The sequence below is a fragment of the Pongo pygmaeus genome, chromosome 5, assembly GCF_028885625.2.
Source record: "Pongo pygmaeus isolate AG05252 chromosome 5, NHGRI_mPonPyg2-v2.0_pri, whole genome shotgun sequence".
Classification (NCBI taxonomy): Eukaryota; Metazoa; Chordata; class Mammalia; order Primates; family Hominidae; genus Pongo; species Pongo pygmaeus.
Genome location: NC_072378.2, coordinates 41,437,891 through 41,459,426, shown reverse-complemented (window position 1 = coordinate 41,459,426; position 21,536 = coordinate 41,437,891). Strand labels below are relative to the sequence as shown.

Below are 21,536 nucleotides of genomic sequence, written 5' to 3'. Positions count from 1 at the left end.
TCTAGAAAGCAGAAAATGTTCTGAAGAGGAAAAAAGAAGTCCTGCTCTGCCCTCCATTATGAAGTAGACACAACTTATTTTCCATTTATGAAACAAATAGGGAATTTTGACACTGTCTGGATACCTGATATTAATAAATCAATGTCAGTTTTTATGAAAGATAGCAGTGGTATGATTATATATATTGAAAAGCATGCATATTTAAAATACACTCTGGGCTGGGTGTGGTGGCTCACGCCTGTAATCCTTGCACTTTGGGAGGCCGAGGTGGGTGGATCACTTGAGGTCAGGAGTTCGAGACCAGCCTGGCCAACATGGTGAAACCCTGTCTCTACTAAAAACACAAAAATTAGCCGGGCATGGTGGTGCACGCCTGTAATCCCAGCTACTTGGGAGACTGAGGCCGGAGAATCACTTGAACCGGAGGCGGAGGTTGCAGTGAGCAGAGATCACGCCACTGCACTCCAGCCTGGGTGACAGAGTGAGATTCCATCTCAAAAAAATAAAAAAATAAAATACACTCTGAAGTGCTTTATTATTATTTTTTAATCTTGCCATTTTGGTGAATGATGAAGTACTTTTTTACAGAGGAAATACTATATATATTAAAAATGCTGACAGCCGGGCACAATGGCTTATGCCCGTAATCCCAGCACTTTAGGAGGCTGAGGCGAGCAGATTAGGTCAGGAGTTAGAGACCAGCCTGGGCAACATGGCAAAACCCTATATCTACTGAAAAATACAAAAATTATTCAGGCATGGTAGGACATGCCTGTGGTCCCAGCTACTTGGGGAACTGAGGTGGGAGGATCATTTGAGCCTGGGAGGCAGAGGTTGCAGTGAGCCAAGATCCGCACCACTGCACTCCAGTCTGGGCAACAGAGCGAGTAACTGTCTCAAAAAAACAAACAAACAAAGAAAAAACCCAAAATGTATTCTACCCTAGTCAAATGTGACTGCAGCCCAGGACAACACCTTGATAAGGGCCTTGAGAGGACCTTGAAAGAATCCAACACAGCTGTGTGTCAGGATTCCTAACTCACAGAAACTATAAAATAATTTTTTTTTTTTTTTGGAGATGGAGTGTTGCTCTGTGGCTCAGGCTGGAGTGCAGTGGTGTGATCTCGGCTCACTGCAAGCTCCACCTCCCGGGTTCATGCCATTCTCCTGCCTCAGCCTCCCGAGTAGCTGGGACTACAGGCGTCCGCTACCACGCCTGGCTAATTTTTTTTTTGTCTTTTTAGTAGAGACGGGGTTTCACTGTGTTAACCAGGATGGTCTCGATCTCCTGACCTTGTGATCCACCTGCCTTGGCCTCCCAAAGTGCTGGGATTACAGGCGTGAGCCACCGCACCGGCCAAATGTTTGTTGTTTTAAGCCGCTAACTTCTAGGATAATTTGTTATATGGTAATAGATAATTAAGGCAATGTGACAGATTATATTTCTCCTATTAGTTTCCAATAACTTCACCAATACTCACTACTGTCATTAATGTTTGTCAAATTTTTGTTGATTTAATTTGTATCTCCTATTTGGTCCTAGGATTGGATAGCTAAACCTTATAAAGCAATTATGGAAAGCAAGGGATCGTGTGCTATCCAAATCTATCTTCTTTCTTTTTTTAATGGCTATAGCCACTTTTTTAGGAGTGTTATCAGAAACCTGACAAGAAGCTTGAAAAATATTTCTCTAAAATTTGGAACTAAAAAACTGCAATACAACCCTTTAAATGTTGGGTGTACAAAATCCTATTTTCATATAACTAGTGGACACATTTTTTTTTTTAAGTGCAAAAGAGAAAGCAGTGAGGAGAGCCCCATAGAGCTCAAAATGTCTAGTATTTTATATTCAAGAATACCTCCCAAACTTAAAAGCCAGAATACATGGCTAGTACTAAGTAACCTTCTCTTTACTTCTTTGACCATTAATTCCATCAACAAACTTTTTTTATATGAGCATTGCTTCAACAGAGATGGCAGTCTGGAAGGAGGATACTTTCAGAAAGATAGATTTTTATAGCCAGGTCACTTTCCATCCATAATTTCAACTTGGGACCATCTTGGTCTGGAAAGAAGAACATGCCTAGAACCTTAAGTTATCACAAAGTCTACCAGCTGATAGGAAAAAGGACTACTGATGCAAGGAAGGTGAAAAAAACAGGTCAATGGGTTCCATGTCTTAGAGACATTCACGGATCCTACTTTGTTAGGGGATAGATTGCCTAGGTTTTCTTAATTATTTTTTCCAAATACTTAGCTCATAATTGGCATTCAGAAAGTATTGGCAAATAAATAAGTAAACAAATTTATCTGGTTATATGAACCAACTTCATTTCTAAGTTTATATTGGCTGTTAGGATTTCCTCTTCTATCTATTCATATTCTTTGCCCATTTTTCTATTTTTGTATAAATACATAAAAGTTATTTATACATATTCTGAATACAAACTCAGTTATATGTATTAAAAATATCTTTTCCAAGTTTTCACCTTGTTTACTTTTGATGTATTTCAATGCATATTATGTTTTAGTCAATTTGTTTTTAAAAATATCCTTCTCTATAGCATAAAAATTCTCTTATATTTTCTTTTGAATTTTCCAAGTTTACTTTTCTACATTTAGATCTTTAATCCACCTAGCAAATATTTTTTAAAATACAGTATGAATTGGAAGTCAGTTTCTTTTCTGTATCATTCTTCAGCCATTTCTTCACTGATATGTTTATACCACTTTTATTATATGACAACTTCCAATATTCTTCTATTTCTTGGCCCTCTCTCTGGTTCCAGTGTCTTTCTCAGGCCAAGGATTTTAGTCTAAAATTATATACAGAATTTTTCATGAGACTGGACATCTGTACTTTTTCTTAGAGGGTGCAAGCTTTACTAGGATTCTAAAATAGAGAATACAATTCAAAAAAGGTTAAGAAGTAGTCTTCTTTAAAAAATGGCTACTCAAAGAACACTACTGAGAAAAAAAAAAAAAAACTCCTATACAAAGGAGATTAAAGCCTTAAGCATTGTAAGGGAGGCTATGGAATCTCACCTACAGAACTTTATTTACGTAACAGAATATATTTTTTTCAGCTTGGTTAGTTATAGCCCTACTTGGAAGCAGGGAAATAACTCTTTGAAGGTTCCTTATAGCAAAATAAAACCCCATAAAAATCACAGAATTTAGAGCTAGAATGAACCCTAGATATCATCTCATATAAATTTTATTTTTGGATGAGCAAACCGACAATTAAATGACTTGGTCGAGATCAGAATCTTGTTTAATGGCAGACCTGGTAATGAAAGCTGGACCACTACACTCACAGTACACCGTTCCTAACTATACCGCATTGTCTCTACTCAGCAGTGGAGAAGGCGCAGCAAGGGGGACTGGAGAGGAAGCAAAGAGAGAAGAACAGAAAGGATATAGCAATGGGAATCAAGGAAAGCACATGCTGAAAAGATATTTAAAGCCTCATATATTTATGCAAAGAGAAATGTGAAAACTATTTTTAATCCCAAGTACAATTCTATCTTGGCAAAAATATGCCAATGGGCTCAAATATGCTCCTACCCTTTACCCAAGCAATCCCCAATCCAAAGAAATTATCCTGCGAATTCAGTTGAAAAACAAAACTATCGTGCCCAAATGTTTACCTACAAAGGCAAATGAAAACCAAAATCCTTAACTATATTTCATAAATTAGAAATTCTGATTCATCAAGTTGACTGAACGTTATGAAATAATTAAAAAAAAAATGAAAACACAACCCCACATGCATGGTACAATTATGCCCAAAAATTATGCATAAAACACAAAAGAATACACAAAAAGTACAAGTTTGATTTATGAGCAGTGGGATCATGGCTGCTTTTTTCAACTTAAATTCCTCCAGAAAACTAAGACATTAATATGACTGCTGTAACTGTTGAAACAATATAAACATTTAGGTAGAGTAACTAATAGTTCTCTCATACTCCCTTTTCCGTGACTATAAACATATACTCATGGGGGGTTGGTTATGAATTACAAAGATGAGATCACACACTATTTCTCTGCAAATTATTTCCACTAAAAATATTTCAATATTAACCCACCCCAAGTCAACAGTTCATGTCTTTTAATGATGATGCAGTATTCCCTATGAATATATTATGATTTATTCCAACCATTTCCTTATTCTTATTAATGGACACTCAGATTGCAATTTTATTTTTTGCTAGTACAATGCTATGAAAAGTGTCTTTGTAATTTCTCCCTACTATTGATGCTTTTCTTCCTATAGGACAGATTCTCAGAAGTGGGACTGCTAGCTCAAATGTTCATTGTATTTAACAGATAGTGAGGTGCCTTTCCAAAATAACTCCACAGTTTGAAATTACCAAAAATAATGATTAATTCTTTTTCTCCACATCCATCCTAGCAGTGGATATAATGACTCTTTTTGTTTTTTTTGCCATCTCGATGAGAAATATCTAATTTTAAAATATGATACCCCAGAATTATATGTAACATTTATACATATTTCTGTTAATCTCTTCTTTTTTTTTCTGAGACAGAGTCTTGCTCTGGTGCCCAGCCTGGAGTGCAGTGGCACAATCTTGGCTTACTGCAACCTCTACCTCCTGGGTTCAAGATATCTCATGCCTCAACCCCCCAAATAGCTGGGATTACAGGCGTGTGCCACCACGCCTGGCTAATTTTTGTATTTTTAGTAGAGATGGGGTTTTGTCACGTTGGCCAGGCTGGTCTTGAACTCCTGGCCTCAAGTGATCCACCTGCCTCGGCCTCCCCAAGTGCTGGGATTACAGGCATGAGCCACTGCGCCTGGCCTTCCTTTAATCTCTTCTACATCTTTGCTTACTTTTGTTTTCTGTCTCTCAATCAGTCTTTCAACTGGATTTACCTGTTTTACTGGTCTGCTTAAACAATCTAGATTTTATTTATCCTTTCTATACGTCAGTTTTCTACTTAATTAATTTGGACCCACTTTTTGCTCATTTTGTTATTTTTCTAACTTTCTAAATATTCATTTTTGTTTCTTTTTAAATAAAATAAACTATAAACTAGATTCTAACCTCTTTATATACTTTACAGCAATTCAAGATCATGCCTAATATCTTAGTCATTACTGGAGCTGTCCAATTTCTGCACAGTTCTAGTTTATATCACTGGTACTATAAAGGCAGAAAATCAACTGAATGCAAAATGTGGGTTAGGAAGCAGTTAAATGCAATATCAATTATCAAACAGGTTGTAATAATCTATTCTTTGAAACCTCTCCTCTGATATACTGCTCAACATTTTTAAATATTACTCACCTGCTGTAAACCCTGTGTTCCAGAAACAGGTACCTGCATGATGGTTTGACCTTGTCCACCAGGGACAGCCTGGACCATGATGGGTTGGCCAGTTGATGTGATTAGCTGGCCTCCACTGACCTGCACCATTAATGGCTGCCCTTGGACCTAGAATGAAATAAAATAAGAACAATGAAATAACATAAGACAAAATGGTTTTTACCAAAAGACAGTCACTGGAACTATTCTGCTGCCTTGCTAGAAAAGGAAAAGGTAGAAAAGACTAAGAAAACATATGTCTTAAGTCCTCAAGTTATCTTTAAATATCTATGATTCCTGTTACTAAATGCCCAGCTCAATACTTTAAGGTCAGACATAATGGAGAATATCCAGAGTCTTTGAGAAGTCTCAATAGATATATGGCATTTGTCACCAAACAGGGGCTAAATCCATGACAAACATTTAATCATAATGGCAAGGTTAGTTGCCTGTTTAAACCAATCCAGGAATGGTCTGTAGTGAAGGCTGGAGAGAAGGCAATGAGAGGGAAAGGTGATGGTGGTGATGGTGATTGAGTATAAATTCTAAATAAAGTGAAGAAGGTAAATCAAACTGTACCCAGCAATGACTCTAGGAGGCTGGGTAGCAAGCAGCTCTGGAAGCTTATGTAGAGGATGACCCTTTTCTCCCTACAGTCTCTCAAGCTAAAATGAAATGTCAAATGTATACCTTTACCCTGCTCATTTCACTCTGTGAATTCTAGATATGTTTGTTGTTTAAACTCACTACTAAAGATTTCTTAAAAATACTTTCTGGTCAGTTTGCAGTCTCCATGGTGGAATTCCTCACACTGGCCTCTATCATATCCACCTGGTTATTTTAGCTTTATCAGAAGCAACAATAAATACTGAAATTACACAGAGCAGTCAAGTGTACAAATTTCAAGCTCCTATGAGTAAACAGACTACTGTAAGAGCCAGGTCACTACAAGTGCTCTGTCACATCTTAAGTCCCAATACAAAAATACCTAATAGAATGCTTTCTGGGAGCACTTTAAAAGTGCTTTAGAAGTAAACTGGAATGATCCATGGAATAGTTCAAAATTTTCATTTTCAGACTCTATCTTTGACAGAAATTACTTAGAACAGAATATTCATGACTGAAATATTCACACTTAATGAAAGTATGTGCAAGTAACAGCAATTAGTTAAAAGATCATTCTGTCCTAGATGAGTAGGTTAGATAGTAAGGTCCTCCTACAATCACCACCACCACCACCGCCACCGCCACCACCACTAATGTATTAGAATCACCAGGAACATTGAAATCCTAAGTTTTGTTAAACTGTCCATTGAGAACCTTTACTTTACTTTTTTAAGGACTTTACAGCCTGACTCTCTCACGTTACCTCTTTCCCTTATTTCCCCATTCCAAATCAATTTCCCTTTGCTACACCAAATGCTTGCATATTCTGTATCAAGAAAGATTTCTCAGAATACATATAGCATGAATAACCAAAATAACTATTTAAAATTCTCCCAAAATAATCAGATCCCTAGAGGAAAGGTTTCTATTATTTCCATAAAGTGTTTCCACTTCTTTTAAATAAAATCTATGTAAGTAGGAAGCACAAGTTTTAAGTTACAGCTATTAATAATTTTCTATCTATTCATCATCTTAATTTCCTTCCCAATTGATGTGCTATTTGTGCACATGATAAATGATTTGAGACTCCAAAGAGCTCACTGTATTTACAACAGAAAAATGTTACAAAGACACATGCATCAAACAAGAAGCCATACAGTTAAGAGCATATTACATTCCTATTCCACAAGGGGTTAATGACAATCCAAAATACTGTTTTATATATGAGTAAGATGAAGCAAGCATGAAAAACATTAACAAGCTGTTGGACTGTGAGATTTGAACACAGTTTCGGAGTGCCTACAAGCTCAGTTTGTTTCAGCTTAATTTATGTTCAAAGTTGGCTGTACATCATTACCAAACACTATTGGTGGCAGGGGTAGGGGTGGGATTGAAAGGATAAAGTGAAGTGATGACAATAAGAGGTAGTTATCTGCAGGATGCTTAGCAGCACTAGCAGTAAAGTGAGATGCCAGTTCTACATTCTAGATTCTACTTTGAATCATTTCTAATTCAATGGAGGGAAAAAGTAGGGTACCCAAATCTTGCCAATTTCTCAAAAATAGAGTCATTTTAATAAAAGTAACCTACATACACAGAGTAGACGACTGCTCCTACTCCTATTTCTTATAGGAACTGGCCAAATTAGAACCCAATTTAGGATACTTAACTTAGCCATACACGATGCTAAAGAACTGTATTGATTAACCAAGAATTATCACAGTGGCTTTAACACCTAAGACTTACAGAAAGCATATCCTGCTTCTGCCTAACCAAGAGGTATCTGGGGTAATCTTTGCAGATCTAGTAATAAGACAGGTCACTATTCCCCCAGGAAAGGTAGTGGAAACAATAGCAGTTAACAAGAAATTAACAAGATTCAGTGCTTAGATAAACCTTGCCAAGTGCAATGATTATTTTTCAGTTGAGTTGCCCCTTGAATAAAAATAAAGCACAGCCTAGCCTAGTTTATGTTTGTCTATATATGTATATATTTCCTTCTCCATTATAACACAAATACACAAAATTTTTACCATGCAATGAATTGGATCAGAGTGTGAGCCCTGAATAAATTCTTTTTTTTTTTGAGACAGAGTCTCGCTCTGTCACCCAGGCTGGAGTGCAGTGGTGCAATCTCTGCTCACTGCAAGCTCTGCCCCCCAGGTTCACGCCATTCTCCTGCTCCAGCCTCCCGAGTAGCTGGGACTACAGGCGCCTGCCACCACGCCCGGCTAATTTTTTTGTATTTTTAGTAGAGACGGGGTTTCACCGTGTTCGCCAGGATGGTCTCCATCTCCTGAATTCGTGATCTGCCCGCCTCGGCCTCCCGAAGTGCTGGGATTACAGGCGTGAGCCACCGCGCCCGGCCGAGTCCTGAATAAATTCTAATGTCACTTATAAGAATTTCTTCCTGTCACTTATACCATTTCTTTTCCAGGCATTCTCAAAGAAACACGCTAGTCAAATCCAATCCTCAGAAAGTTGATACGGGGTCTCTATATGACTTGGCATGAAATATTAGGAAACTGGCATCTTATAAGCCTCAAAGACAAGTTAGCAGCATCAAAGACATGCAACTGACTTTGCCATTCCTACTGGAGATCCTAACACAAACAGCACCAGACATGAGGAGAGGAGAAGTTCATGCAGTGCTCACAGAGAATCAGAGAGGGTACCACTACCTGGAGGGTCTGGACTTGCTGGCCTGAGGCGGATGCCACCTGGGCCTCAGTCTGCAACTGCACAGCAGTGACACCACCCTGCTGCTGAGAACAGGAACAGGAAGAGCTTGAAATACGTCAGGAAGGAAATGTGTAGTTCAAGACATGAGATCACCTTACCTCTTGGAGGAGAGAGAGGGAAGCCTGAAGGACTTTCAAAATGTACAGACTCCCTATATTGAAGCTGTTTTGTTGAAGGTAGTAGGATTACAGATATTAGCCCTTTGTCTCCAGAGTGGACCTCAAAATTTGACTCAAAAACTCAAAACAGTTGTCATCATTAACACAAAGATTTGTAATGCAATCTTTCCCTCCAGAAACAGGAATCTGATACTTCTACTTACATAATTATTTAATGCCCTTTTTATCTCCTCAGATGAGTTCACAAGAAAAAAATGATTAGGTTTTAATAGCCCTGAAACTACCATAAAAAATTCTGGGCTTAAATGCAATCACCAAGAAAGGAGGAGTAATTACTCACTATGAACCGAAATCATCTTCATGACATCAATGCTCTCATGTCCCAAAACTAAGATTCTTTTTTTTTAAACTTTATTTATGTACTTATTTTGAGATGGGGTCTTGCTGTTTTGCCCAGGCTGGTCTTGAATTCCTGGGCTTAAGCCAATCTTCCCGTCTCAGCCTCCAGAGTAGCTGGGATTACAGGCAAGCAGCACCATGCCCAGCTTCAAAACTAAGATTATTTCTACCTGTCTGGACTGCTTTAAGAGCCATGTTTTCAATGATTCAACCTTATTTTTACATCCACTAATGGCAAATTCTGAAAGAATAAAAAGCCACCCTCCAGGGCACTCGTCTGAATGGAGGGCCCTTTGTGGAATCCCTTCCTCTAAAAAGGCAGTTGAAGGAAACTGCCAGAGCCACAGCAGCTGTATGGAAGGGAAAGCTATCAAGGGAGTTTGTCTTTGATCATTAGATGGGAAAAACTCATCATCAATACTTCCTTTGCCTTCCCTACTACTTTTCTATATTAGCTAAATTCCATTTTGAAAACAAAATATTTCCAAAATATCAGTCTTGGCCTAAGGTCAAATAGAAACATAATAAATTTTTTTCTTCTAGGGGTGGGAAAAAAGTGAAGTTTTACTATAATAAACCCAAGCATAAAGCATCAGAAAATGTAACCTGTGTATAAATTCAAGAAAGCAATTTATTAATTAGGAATAAACCAGCAGCAGGGAATTCCTTTCTAGTATGTCTTATCCATAAGAATGGCTGTCTAAATATTATCCTAATGTTAAACCAGAGCTTTTCTGAATAAAAAATGTGGCAGACCAAATCAAAGAACAGAAGATTTATTGGAAGCTATGTTGGTTTGTCTGTTGTGGACAAAACCTTACTAAATCACAAGTTACCTCAAACAAGAAGAGAAAAAGACCAAATAGAATCCAGAAAAATTTTAAAGTCCAAATTTCCATCTGAAAACCAGACTAGATGTTTTTACTTACAATGAGATAAAAGAGGCAATTTACTATAACCCCAGGCACCCATGAAGAGTAGATTCTAAGTGGTCATGGGCTAGACATGGCATTTCAGCACAAGTCATCAGACCCAATATCTCACAAGATCTGGTATCTTTCAAATAATTCCCCAGGGCAATAGACCAACCAATTGAGTGGTGCTGTTATCAGTTTCATTGCTGTATGTTTAAAGCAGTTTTGCTTCCATACCTGCTGCTGAATCTGTCCTGCCTGGACAACAATCTGCTCTGTCGAACTATTGCTGTTTGCTGTATACTGCTCCATGGTCCCTCCAAATGAGATTCCTGTCCACTCTGGAGATCCTAGAAGGCTGTGAGGTACACTCCTATTAGAAAGGTGGGGAAAGAAACTAAAGTGAGATTGTCAATAAAGGCCTTACCAGACAATCAACCTGGATAATTTATCACTGTACTTTATTTGCAAGAAAAGAGGATAGGAGAATAGGAAATGCTTATATTCAGTATCATTTTTAACTAGGATTACATGGCACAATCATAACAACATAATGCTATTTTCACGTTTCTAAAATGCTTTTAGTATACTGGCAACCTTACCTTTCAATACTGTCAGAGCAATACTTGCACCTAAGAGATACTCATTAAGCTACATCACTTTGATACAAGGCGTACCTAACACTGATTTTCAGGTTTGCACATATACTTTAGAGAATAAAGCTTCTTTAAGTTGTAACACATAATTGCTTCCCACCAAACATGTTACTCAGGTCCACTACATATGGTAGGCAAAATTTACCCTTCTCATAGACTTTAAGAGTTGAAGATCCACTTTTAAAAATAAGGATACAATTAGATAAACTGAATGATATCTGAGAACCTTTAATAAAGACTTCATTAAAAAATTAAAATGATATAAGTTAGCAATGGGTAATTCATCTTGGAAATATGGGAGGGAGACAGATATATAAACAAAAATGTAGATAGGTCCTTCTCTCCGATTTTTCACTAGGCCCTCATAAATTCCAACATCTGAATAATAAAATGACATGACCTAACTGAGCTGCTCATTATCATGGCAAAGTACAGTACCACTCTCCATAAATCCACACATGCTGGTGGAATTAATCATTTGCAAGGTGTCTCAATACAGTGTGAAAGAAGAAACCAAAATATGTGCAACTATATGTCCAAGTACTTAGAAAGAAGTGTATTGATACCTAAAATTTACTTTGAAATGCATCAAAAAAATGGATGAATGGGTGGAGAAATATCTGGTAAGGCAATTATAGTAAGATGTTAATAGACCCTAACTGGCAGGTATACAAGTATTTATTTTCAAATTCCTTTGATTTCACTGCACACTTGAAAATTCTTATTTTCAGAATAAGAATTTTGGGAAATTCTTATTTCCCAAATGAATGTTGGAATGTTGGGAAAAATATAACAAAATTTAATCAAAATAAAAATTAATCAACCCCATTACTCATAACCAAAATGGATACAACATGAGAATCTATGAGCCATAAGTAACAGGCTATGTCATCACAGCAAGAGGACTTGTGGCCATATGGTTCTCCAAAGCACTGCCCTTGATCTAATGGAATGCTCACTAGGTAAATTTCTAGCTATAATTTGGATTTACATATAGATTGGCCAACAGGGAGCAAATATAATCAGCAACATGACCAACCGGTTTTCTGATTTTTACACCAGTCTCTTTGGAATTGGTTGACTAAGTCTGCTCCTCAGAGATTCTGGGTATAGAATAGAAAATCAGGTTTTCAGCCAGACTGTGAGTCTGTTAGGGACACTAACAGGCTTCCCTAAATTCTATTTTGTCTCTAATACACACAATACATTTATATCTGTAAACTAATAAAATTAAGGTTATAATGTAAAAGAATATATATGATTCCATTATATAAAATCTCCAAAAGACATTATTAATCTAGAGACAGAAAATAGATCAGTGGTTCCTTGGGAGTGGAGAATACAGGAGACAGGAAAGAGGGAGGTTGACTGGCATGGAGCCTTAGAACATTGTAGGGTGATGAAAATGTTTTATATCTTCATTGTGGTAGCGGTTGCACAGGTGTACAAATTTGTCAAAACTTATCAAAATACACACTTAAAATTATTATACTTTGTATCTAAAGTATCTCTCAATAAATTGATTTTAAAAAATAAGGATCATGAAAGGAATGTCTTTTAGGTTTCAACGCCTCCCCAACTCCAAATTTCCTTCTTATATGATATTTTTTCCTTGACTAATATCCAGAAGTTTACATCTTTACAAGACTAAAATATAACTTGAAGCACATGATAATGACTAATATATGTAACGTACAGATTTTCTTCTTAACTAGTTTATTCTGGTAATACAAATGAACCAATTTAGCAATATTTAAATCTATACTTTGAAGAGTATCAAGATTTGAAGAGCAGCTTCAAATCTAGCAGCAATTCTCTCTCACATTAATGACAGAGTGATTTAGCCTGTATCATGATATTGATACTGTTAATAGTTAATGTTATAAGCAACTGGTTTCAGTAAAGTCGTATGTTCCTACTACTGTAAGCTTCAGTTAGCAAGACTGCAATACAATTCGATAGTCTTTCCCAAAGTGCCTCTTTGCCCAAGATTATGACAAACTAAGCCAGATTTAGTCTGTCTAGCTCTTGCTCTTAACACAAAGTTTTGAATGGTTTTTCCTCAAAGACAGAGAAACAAATAAGAGTGTTTATTCTGGCTAGCATGAAAATTCTCTTCCTAGTGCATTCTCTTCTCAGTGCAATTCTCTTTAACCCACTATTCCAAGGTGCAAAAGCTGAGATTTAGCCAACCACTTACTAGGAATCCATGCTATGTGGACCTACACACACTCCAAAGCTAAAACCTTCAGAAACCCAACTAGTGTAAGCATATGAAAAGCCATAGGATTATCACAGTTGATAATCACTACCAGGCAAAGCCTAGAACAGTAGCTTTTTAACTTTTTTGACCACAACCCTTAGTAAGAAACACATTTCATTATCACAACTCAGTGCACACATGTATAAGCACATAACTGAAATGAAAGTTTCATGAAACAGTATTTACCCTTATACAACACAAGATGCACTTTGGTATTTTCTATTCTTTTTTTTCTTTTAAGAGAGGTGGTCTCCCTATGCTACCCAGGCTGGTCTCAAACTCCTGAGCTCAAAGGATTCTCCCACTTCGGCCTCCCAAAGTGCTGGGATTACAGTCGTGAGCCATCATCATGCCTGGCAAATATTTTCTATTCTATTATTTAAAAATTCCCAGCATTGGCTCACTCAATTTCTTCCACAACTCAACAAGTGGGTCCTGAAACACGTTTGATGAAAGACTAGACTACAACAAAGGGCTGTCCAGCTTCCCCATCATCCTACAGATTTCTGGATTGGAGCTTTCTAATGCACTTCTCTCCACTAATTATATACCATGTGCCAGACACTGTTCTGAAGGTTTTAAAAATAAAAAGAAATCTCTGACGAAGATTCTAACTTCAAAGAGTCTTTAAGTTTAGTAATGGAGTAAAAACCTATACTGGAATCCTAAGAGATAAAGTGATATGGGAATTTGGAGGACAGAGATTTGTTCCAGCTGGGGATAAATCAACAAGGCTTAAAAAAAAAAAGGAACTATTTGAACTTTTTTTTTCTTTGCTATCAGAGGCCTGCAGGATGAACTGGTCTTAAGTGTGAGAAAGATTTAGCTATGTGATGATGTGGAGGAAGGTGAAGTACTACAAATCAAGAGAGCATAAAAACAAGAACAGAAATATTTCAGCATGTGAACAGTGGACTAAACGGGACGAAAAGCTTGGGGCCACACTACTTTCTTTCGAAATGTCAGACAAAGAAATTCTTCTGCAGACTGGTGGAAGCTTGAAAGGTATTTAGCAAAAAAGTTACCAGATTATAATGCCTTTTAGAAAGATGCCAAGCAAAAGTATTTAGTGATTTTGAAGTGACCAGAACATACCTATTTTTAAATACTAAGGTTAAAACATCTATTTCAGGTCAGGACGCAGTGGCTCATGCCTGTAATCCCAACGTTTTGGGAGACCAAGACGGGAGGATGGCTTGAGCCCAGGAGTTCTAGGTTAGTGAGCTATGATTGCGCCACTGTACTGCAGCCTGGACGACAAAGGAAAGCCCTGTATCCAAAAACAAACAAACAAAAAAACGTTCTAAAGGCAAATATACATGTTTTTTAGACTATTTAAGCTCTATCATCTCATCTGCTAATGCGGATAACGTGACAATCAAATGAATTAAGAAAATGACTTAAGCAACAATGAAAACCTCATCCTAAAAAGTGAAAATAAAACCTGTCCCCGAAGTTTTAGTAATGCAAGAGCACTGGAATACGAGTTTTCTGAAACCTACTAGTTGTATAACATTAAATGTGAATTTAGAAATGGGCACCAGATACTTAAGACCTTTATGTGCCAGGGAATGCACTAGATGATTCACATGAGTAAAAATAATTTTCAGAGTCCTAAGACAAAAATCTCCTCTTCCTCCCCAAAGAACTCAGCCACTGTCACGGGGCAGAACCCATAAACAAGTCAGAAACTCGTTTTTTCAATCTTAGGAAAAAATATAGCTCTAGATCCCTTCTACTTGAACCTCCACACAAAATAGTAACTGTTTCCAAAATATTCCTTAGCAAGACATACAAGTATTTTACCAACTGGGCTTTCCCCCCTAAACTATCACTACTACTGCCCTCTTCCCTATCCCATCTTCCTGCCTCAGTGTAATTTGATTCCTCCGCACATGCTTTTCTTCTCTTCGAGCAATGCTCTTCCATCTTTCCTGTGGAAGAATTACCATCATTCTTCAAGGCCAGTCAAAAGTGCGGCGGTGATAAGCCTTTCACGGAGGCTAGCTCACGTATGGATACTTCACAGCACAGAACTTGGCCCCTTTATAGCACTAACCGTTAAGTATTAACTACCTGTTCACCTGTCAATTTCCATCAGGTAGGCACAGTTCTTACTGACCTCTACATACTCCCTCCCTAACACACGGATTATACCTGGCATATACTAACTGCTGGATAATTGGTTGCCAACAGCAACCTCTCGCCCTAAGGAAAACCCCACAACACTGTTAGTTTCTAAACATCTGCTGAGAAAACGTTAACACAGGATTTGAAAGTGTATCAGAAAAACATAAACCAAGAGATGAGTGGACTGGGTCAAGCCTGACACAAAGTAACATAGAAAGGCGAAAACAAAAACGAAGGAAAAAAAAAAACCCAAAACTGTACTACATTCCCAAGGGAGGGAGATTTCACAAAATGAGCAGTGGATAAGATTAGTAATATGAACAGCAAGTTGTGCAGCCTCCGGGAAGAAGAATGCGCAAGGGTATCAATCTTCTAAGAGTGAGGTTCCAGGCACCGAATGGACTGGTCTTACAGCCCGGACAAGAAAGGGAGACCGCTTGGTTGGGCTCCAAGACGGAGGTGTGCGGTCCTGCCACTGCGAACGGGGCGGGGAAGAGAGGAAATGACGAGCCAAAAGGGGTGGTAACGGCGCCGGGCCGGAGACCCGGGCGGAGCGGGCTGGGAGGAGGGGCGCGGCGGAGCTGGGGGAGTGGGCAAACTAACGGCCCCCTCTCCCCACCAGGAAGACAGCGGGGGCGGGACCGTAGGGCTCCGAGGCTAGGGCGGGCCAGCCCCGTTGCCAGCCGCACTCGGGACCCCGCGGCCGCGGCGCGCACCCTCCCCAGGCCTCCCTCCCGACCTAGAGGGGCTGCAGATAGACAGACCCGGCTCGCTGGGAGCGGGGAGCGGGGGGCGGGGGGCGCGGGCCCCGGGGAGGCTTCCTGTCCCAAGGGCGGAGAGTGAAGAGTGGAGAGTGCAAGAGCAGGTTTAAGTTTGCGGCCAGAACGACCAGGAGGAAATCGCCGAGGCCCAGGGCGCGCATGTGTCCCCTAGTGTAGGGCCATTCGTGGCCCCAGGCCTGGGGCCTGAGAACCTGGGCCTAAGAGTCAGGGAACGGGGACGCATTCCCAACTGACCCTGGCACCCTGCGAGGGTCGGAGCCCCGAGGTGCCTGCTCCCCGGGGCGCCATCCCCGCGCGGGGCGGCCCCTGCAGGCCTCGGCCGGGAGTGCCCCGAAGCGCTCGCAGGCCCCAGGCCGGGGCCGCTGGCCGCCCGGCTCGGCTAGGCTCAGCTCGACTCCCCGGGCTCGACGGGCGCCTGGGCCTCTCCTGAGTGGTCAGCGAGACCCGCCAATCGGGGCGCTGGGGCCGGCTCTGGGCCGCTGGATATTGGCTCCTCACACTCACCGTGCCTCGCTCCCCCGGTTCGCTGCCCGCGCTGATTGGCTCCAGTACCGGACTCCGAAACCCAATCAGAGGCTCCAGCCGCCGCTGCCGCCGCCACTGCCGCTGCCTAGCAAAATGGCGAACCCGAACAAAGGGGAATCGGGCCTCCCTCCAACCGCCTCCGCGCAGGCGCCTCTGAGACCACGCCCACTAACTCCAGTTCTGGGATCGCCCCACCCCTTTGGAGGAGCAACGCGCAGGCGTTCCCTGCAGCCACGCCCACCTTCCCGATTTGACACCACCCCCAGTCGAAGGAATACGCAGGCGCCTTCCAGACGCGCCAGCCCCTTCAACTCAAAGCGCTGCCTTGAGCTTAGTACTACGCAGGCGCTAACTAGCCCCTTTGCCAGCTGCCCACCCCTTTCCAAGTGGCCACTGGGACACCCCCCCTGCGGCTAATGCGCAAGCGCCACTTTTCCCGACTCGTTGGGGCAGTTTCGTTACGCATGCGCGGGCGGCGGCGGGAAACCACGGAATTTACTGCCGGAAGTTCGGCGGCCTTCGCCAAAGAGTGTGGGCTCGGCTAGCAAGCTAGAAGGGCTTGTTTCCGCCCCGCTACCGGGCGGGGGCGGCCATCTTAGATGCGTGCAATTAAGGGCTTTGGCGGGATTGGCTCCGCGTTTGGGCTGGTCGGCTGCTCCCCACCTACCAGGGTCGGAGCCGGAGCCCTTCCCCGCGGGGGCGGGGACCTCCAAACAACCGACTCCTTTCCAGGTGAAGGGTGACTTGGGTACGTTGGGGCTTTGAGCGAGCCTCCCCGCACCTTCCCATAGGACCCCAGGACAGACTCTGCGTCCTCGCTGACCCGCCCTAGGGTAGGATACAGAGAATGGGAGGCTTCAATAGACTCTTTCCTTCTCCCACGCACCCCCCAAAAAAGTGGGGGGTGAACGTTCCTTGAGAGGCCGCCTTCCTTTCCCCACGCCTGGGGCTCAGCACGCCAGTACCCTGTACACTCAATGGTTGCGGCTTAACGGGACTGTGGCCAAGTCCCTTCTGTTTTCTTCTAAGCCAAACCCATTGGGGAAATACTTTTGCTTCGTGCAGAGAAAAGGAGACCGTCCTAAATCGGCCTTGCTCGGGAGTGGCCCTGGAGAAAGGAGGAGGCGTGTCTTGGGAATGGGCATTGCTTCCGCTGACGGAGTGGGGCGCGCCAGGAAAGCGCGAAAGGAGAGCGGGTCGAGGCAGCCTCCGAACCTTAGTATTCTTCCTCTTTTTTGCCCCAGAAGAGTTTTGTATTACGTCCCAGGGGCCGAACAAACTCACATTCATCGATAAACGTTGGGGAAAAAATCCTATTAAGTGGGTGTACAGGGCAATCAGAATATTATATACTAAGGCTGCCTAAGCATTTTTACTTCCTTTTCCCTTCTTATAGCTGAAGAAACACTTAAATTCTGGAAATAGCGACTCAGTATCATGGCCAGCAGCCTTAATGAAGATCCAGAAGGAAGCAGAGTGCGTAACAACTATTCACTTATTGGTGAACTGAAATTCGTAATGATGGAGGTCAAAAGCATAAACACTTTTTAATTAAATTAATCATTGAATTATCTTTTTTTCTCTCTAGCTGATTTACTTAAAAAAGGCTCAAAATTCTAGGCAGGGATCATCCATTACTTTCCTTTTACACATGCTGTAATTAGTTTGGCTTTAAATCAGATGGCAGGAAGGGGTGCCGGGAGAGGTGTCGTGGGAAACACAAAATACAGAAAAGTAGCTTAGTATTTTACTGTATCTAATAAAACATTGTCTTTTCCTTTGCACATTTTTTAGATCACTTATGTGAAAGGAGACCTTTTTGCATGCCCGAAAACAGACTCTTTAGCCCACTGTATCAGTGAGGATTGTCGCATGGGCGCTGGGATAGCTGTCCTCTTTAAGAAGAAATTTGGAGGGGTGCAAGAACTTTTAAATCAACGTGAGTTTTGGAAACCACTTACCTGGTTTGCCCTGGCTAGAGCGCCTTTTAATCTGTTACACTTTAATAAAATATGCGTGTAAAGAGGAGATTCCTAAGAACCAAATGTTTTTAGATTTTCCTCCCCAAGAATGGCCTCTAGTTTGGACCTTTACCATATCAAAACCCAACTCCTGTGAAGGTTTTTAATCTCTTCCTCTTGTATCATAAAACTTTCTTGACAATATTACTGTACTTCTCTGAAACTTGAAATAACTCTGAGATGCTTAGTCTATAGGTTGGCATTCAAGATCCTTTACTTACCAATATTCTGCTTTTTCTTCAAAGAGGAATTTAGAAACATCTTCTTCCTTACAGACCCCTCCCATTACTTTCTACGGGCCACTTTAAACCAGAAATGTGCACTAGAGTCCTATGTAAATCTTCTGAAGCAGTTTCTCAGACCACGTTCCAGGCTTAACAAAATCAGTGTCCCCAGTGATTCTTAGCCTTAGACAAAAGCAATTCTTACTGCTTTGTATTATAGTTATTTGTAATGATGATATCTTCTCTGGATTGAAAAGTCTGTAATAATTAATTCCTTTTTTATATATCTGTATTCTTCATAATGCCTTATACAGCTCTTTGTATGTAAAAAGATAATTATTGAGTAAATACACATTTGGCAAGTAAACTACACACTATAAAACAATTTCAAGGCAATAGAGAAAGTTTGTGGACAAATGAGGGTATATTTAAAAGTAGTAGCGGGACAAAAGATGGCTTGTGAGGAAACATGACTGTAAGAAAGCTGTAAGTTAAGGAATATAGTATTTGGGAATGCTGATAAAAAGCAAAGCGTTTGTGGGAGACAATAGGTCTTCCCTATTCCCTTCTTTAGTGTTGAAAATTATTTCTAGTTCTGAGGTAAACTCAGATCTGTAAAGATTTTAAAATCTTTAGAGATCAGTGTTTGGTTTTCTTTTTCATTTCTACTATTAAATAACTTTTTCTTAGAAAAGAAATCTGGAGAAGTGGCTGTTCTGAAGAGAGATGGGCGATATATATATTACTTGGTAAGATGGGGCCAATTCCTTTTTTTTTCAGGGCCAATTCTTAATACATTTTAAGGATTTGTGAACAGATGGGCTGCACTGCATTTGTGTTGATCATGATGTTCTATTCTAGACAACTAAGAATGTCAAAAAGCTTCCTATCTTATGACAACTCCAGTCCAGTGATGGCGGCTACTTGGAGCACTGGGTTGGAAAGAAATGTGAGGCTGCATCCCAGCTCTGTGGGAAAGTCGTGTGTCATTTACCATAGGCCTGTTCTAAGACTTGCAAAAGTTAGGAATGCCTGCCATACTATATTTCCTAGGCAGAGTGAGATAAAACAATAATGTCTCAAGAGACAGATTTCCCAAAGGAGCTTTTCTCTTATTCCATGTCAAATATCACACTGATAGCAAGGGGGTGAATAAAAACAAAAAATAATAAGTGCAGTCCCAAATAATACCTAGCTCCTCTCCTAACTACTGCCTGAATGTGGGGTTCTTCAACAGTCCAGGATGGCATTTGGTCCCTGAAAGGGTGTGGCTTCCTTAGTGGTGGTGGTGGGTAACTTACAGCTAACCCACTACAGGCCTGATCTGGATGACAAACTGAGTGGGGAGATGTCCTAGCCCCTTTGAATTCTGTCCTTAAAGCTTATGTGGCTTCCAGTGGTTTTACTTTGGGACCCGACCAGTTTTTTCTGTTGTTTTATATAGAGAGAAAAAAAGCAAGCAAGCACAGTTTCTAAATAAGTAGAGGCTTTTAGCAGGGAATTTTCAGGTGGTATGCTTTCTTCCCTGTTACAGATATGCAGCTTATCTCTTGGAAGTGGCACAGAGACTTCACTTACCTTGCTTAAAAATATTGACAATAGGCATCACCTGCTAATCTCATGGGTTTCCTAGGAAAAGGAAAGATTGCTGCGTGGCAGAGTCTGGGTTTCTCAGCCTCTATTTAGTGGATTTTCTTGAAGGTCTCCCATAACAGTGTGGAAAGGGCAATATGACATTTGTCATCCTTGCTCTAGACTAATTCTATAAAAATGTGCTTACTCTTTTAATTATCAGGATGTTGGGGGAATGTGATGACTTTTCTTTGGCTATCATTTTGGGATGATGAAAGTTTGAATCCTTTGTGTTCAGATTACAAAGAAAAGGGCTTCGCACAAGCCAACTTATGAAAACTTACAGAAGAGTTTAGAGGCAATGAAGTCTCATTGTCTGAAGAATGGAGTCACCGACCTCTCCATGCCCAGGCAAGGAAATCCATGGCCCTAAATGGAGATTTAATTGATTGGTGGGGTTTACTGTCTTACCCAAAGACAAACAACTTAAAAGCTTAACCCAAAATATAGATTTAAAGGTGGACAAAAGTCAAAATTTTGTAAAACCACCAGTGAACCAGTTGTCTGGCCTTAGGCCAAGGCACAGCCATTTTCTAGCTTGAGTTGAATGAATCAGGACAATTACCTTGAAATATACATCTGCCTCAGCCTGCTTAGCAGAGAGCGACCATTGTCATTCAGCCATATTTGTTGAATTCTCAGCACCCTCTGCTTGAAGCTTGGCCTTTATTCCTGAAGCAATGTAAGCTAAAGAATCAAGACTGAGCAATGGTGGTTTCCCTCTTGGACCACGTCCCATCTCCCAGACCTATTACTTTGTGTCAAGAAAGTTGTAAATTATTCCCTTTTATACCGCGTGCTTGTTTTGGTCAGTATGGGTAATAGCCAAAGGATCTGTCCCTGATGTAGCTTCTTAGATCTTAGCTATTGGGAATCTAGGGAATGACATTGAGGGTTCAGTAGTCCCTTTGCTTTCTTTTCAGGAAATGGGCCTCACCTCTTTTCTTCCTGTCACCCTGGTAGTTTTGAGTCAATGCTGAGCATACATGCAATTTTATCTTGAGCCCCGCTTTACTTTGAATATGGCCTCGAATGTCCCTTATTTTACACTGGTCTTTGACATATTTATGGTGTACATACATATCAGAAACTATTTTTTTTTAAATCACAATTCCTTATGGACTTAGTTATCACATTATGACATGAAATTACCAATTTTAGGTCTCTTTTTTCCCTAGGCGTGTTGAGGA

The 21,536-nt window shown here is 40.6% G+C and overlaps 2 protein-coding genes across 19 annotated transcripts in view; one reads left to right on the top strand and one right to left on the bottom strand.

Moving 5' to 3' along the window:
- NFYA (nuclear transcription factor Y subunit alpha) overlaps positions 1-16,651 on the bottom strand; it is a 27,132-nt gene extending 10,481 nt beyond the window's left edge. For 2 of the 10 annotated variants that reach the window (XM_054490997.2, XM_063666189.1), the window contains exons 1-4: positions 16,449-16,564; positions 10,351-10,486; positions 8,618-8,701; positions 5,316-5,462 (exon numbers count right to left, since the gene is read on the bottom strand). In XM_054490997.2, the coding sequence (XP_054346972.1) occupies positions 5,316-5,462; positions 8,618-8,701; positions 10,351-10,425 (306 nt within the window). In that variant the 5' untranslated portion in view covers positions 10,426-10,486; positions 16,449-16,564. Of the gene's footprint in view, positions 1-5,315; positions 5,463-8,617; positions 8,705-10,350; positions 10,487-16,448 lie in introns of those variants that run through there. The other 8 variants (XM_063666187.1, XM_063666190.1, XM_054490992.2 and 5 more) reach the window with 7 other exon arrangements.
- OARD1 (O-acyl-ADP-ribose deacylase 1) overlaps positions 16,628-21,536 on the top strand; it is a 6,119-nt gene continuing 1,210 nt past the window's right edge. The window contains exons 1-5 of one of the 9 annotated variants that reach the window (XM_054491010.2): positions 16,628-17,302; positions 17,866-17,945; positions 18,264-18,408; positions 19,405-19,463; positions 20,585-20,697. In XM_054491010.2, coding sequence (XP_054346985.1) covers positions 17,907-17,945; positions 18,264-18,408; positions 19,405-19,463; positions 20,585-20,697 — 356 coding nt within the window. In that variant the 5' untranslated portion in view covers positions 16,628-17,302; positions 17,866-17,906. The remainder of the gene's footprint in view (positions 17,303-17,865; positions 17,946-18,263; positions 18,409-19,404; positions 19,464-20,584; positions 20,698-21,536) is intronic. The other 8 variants (XM_054491011.2, XM_054491012.2, XM_063666192.1 and 5 more) reach the window with 8 other exon arrangements.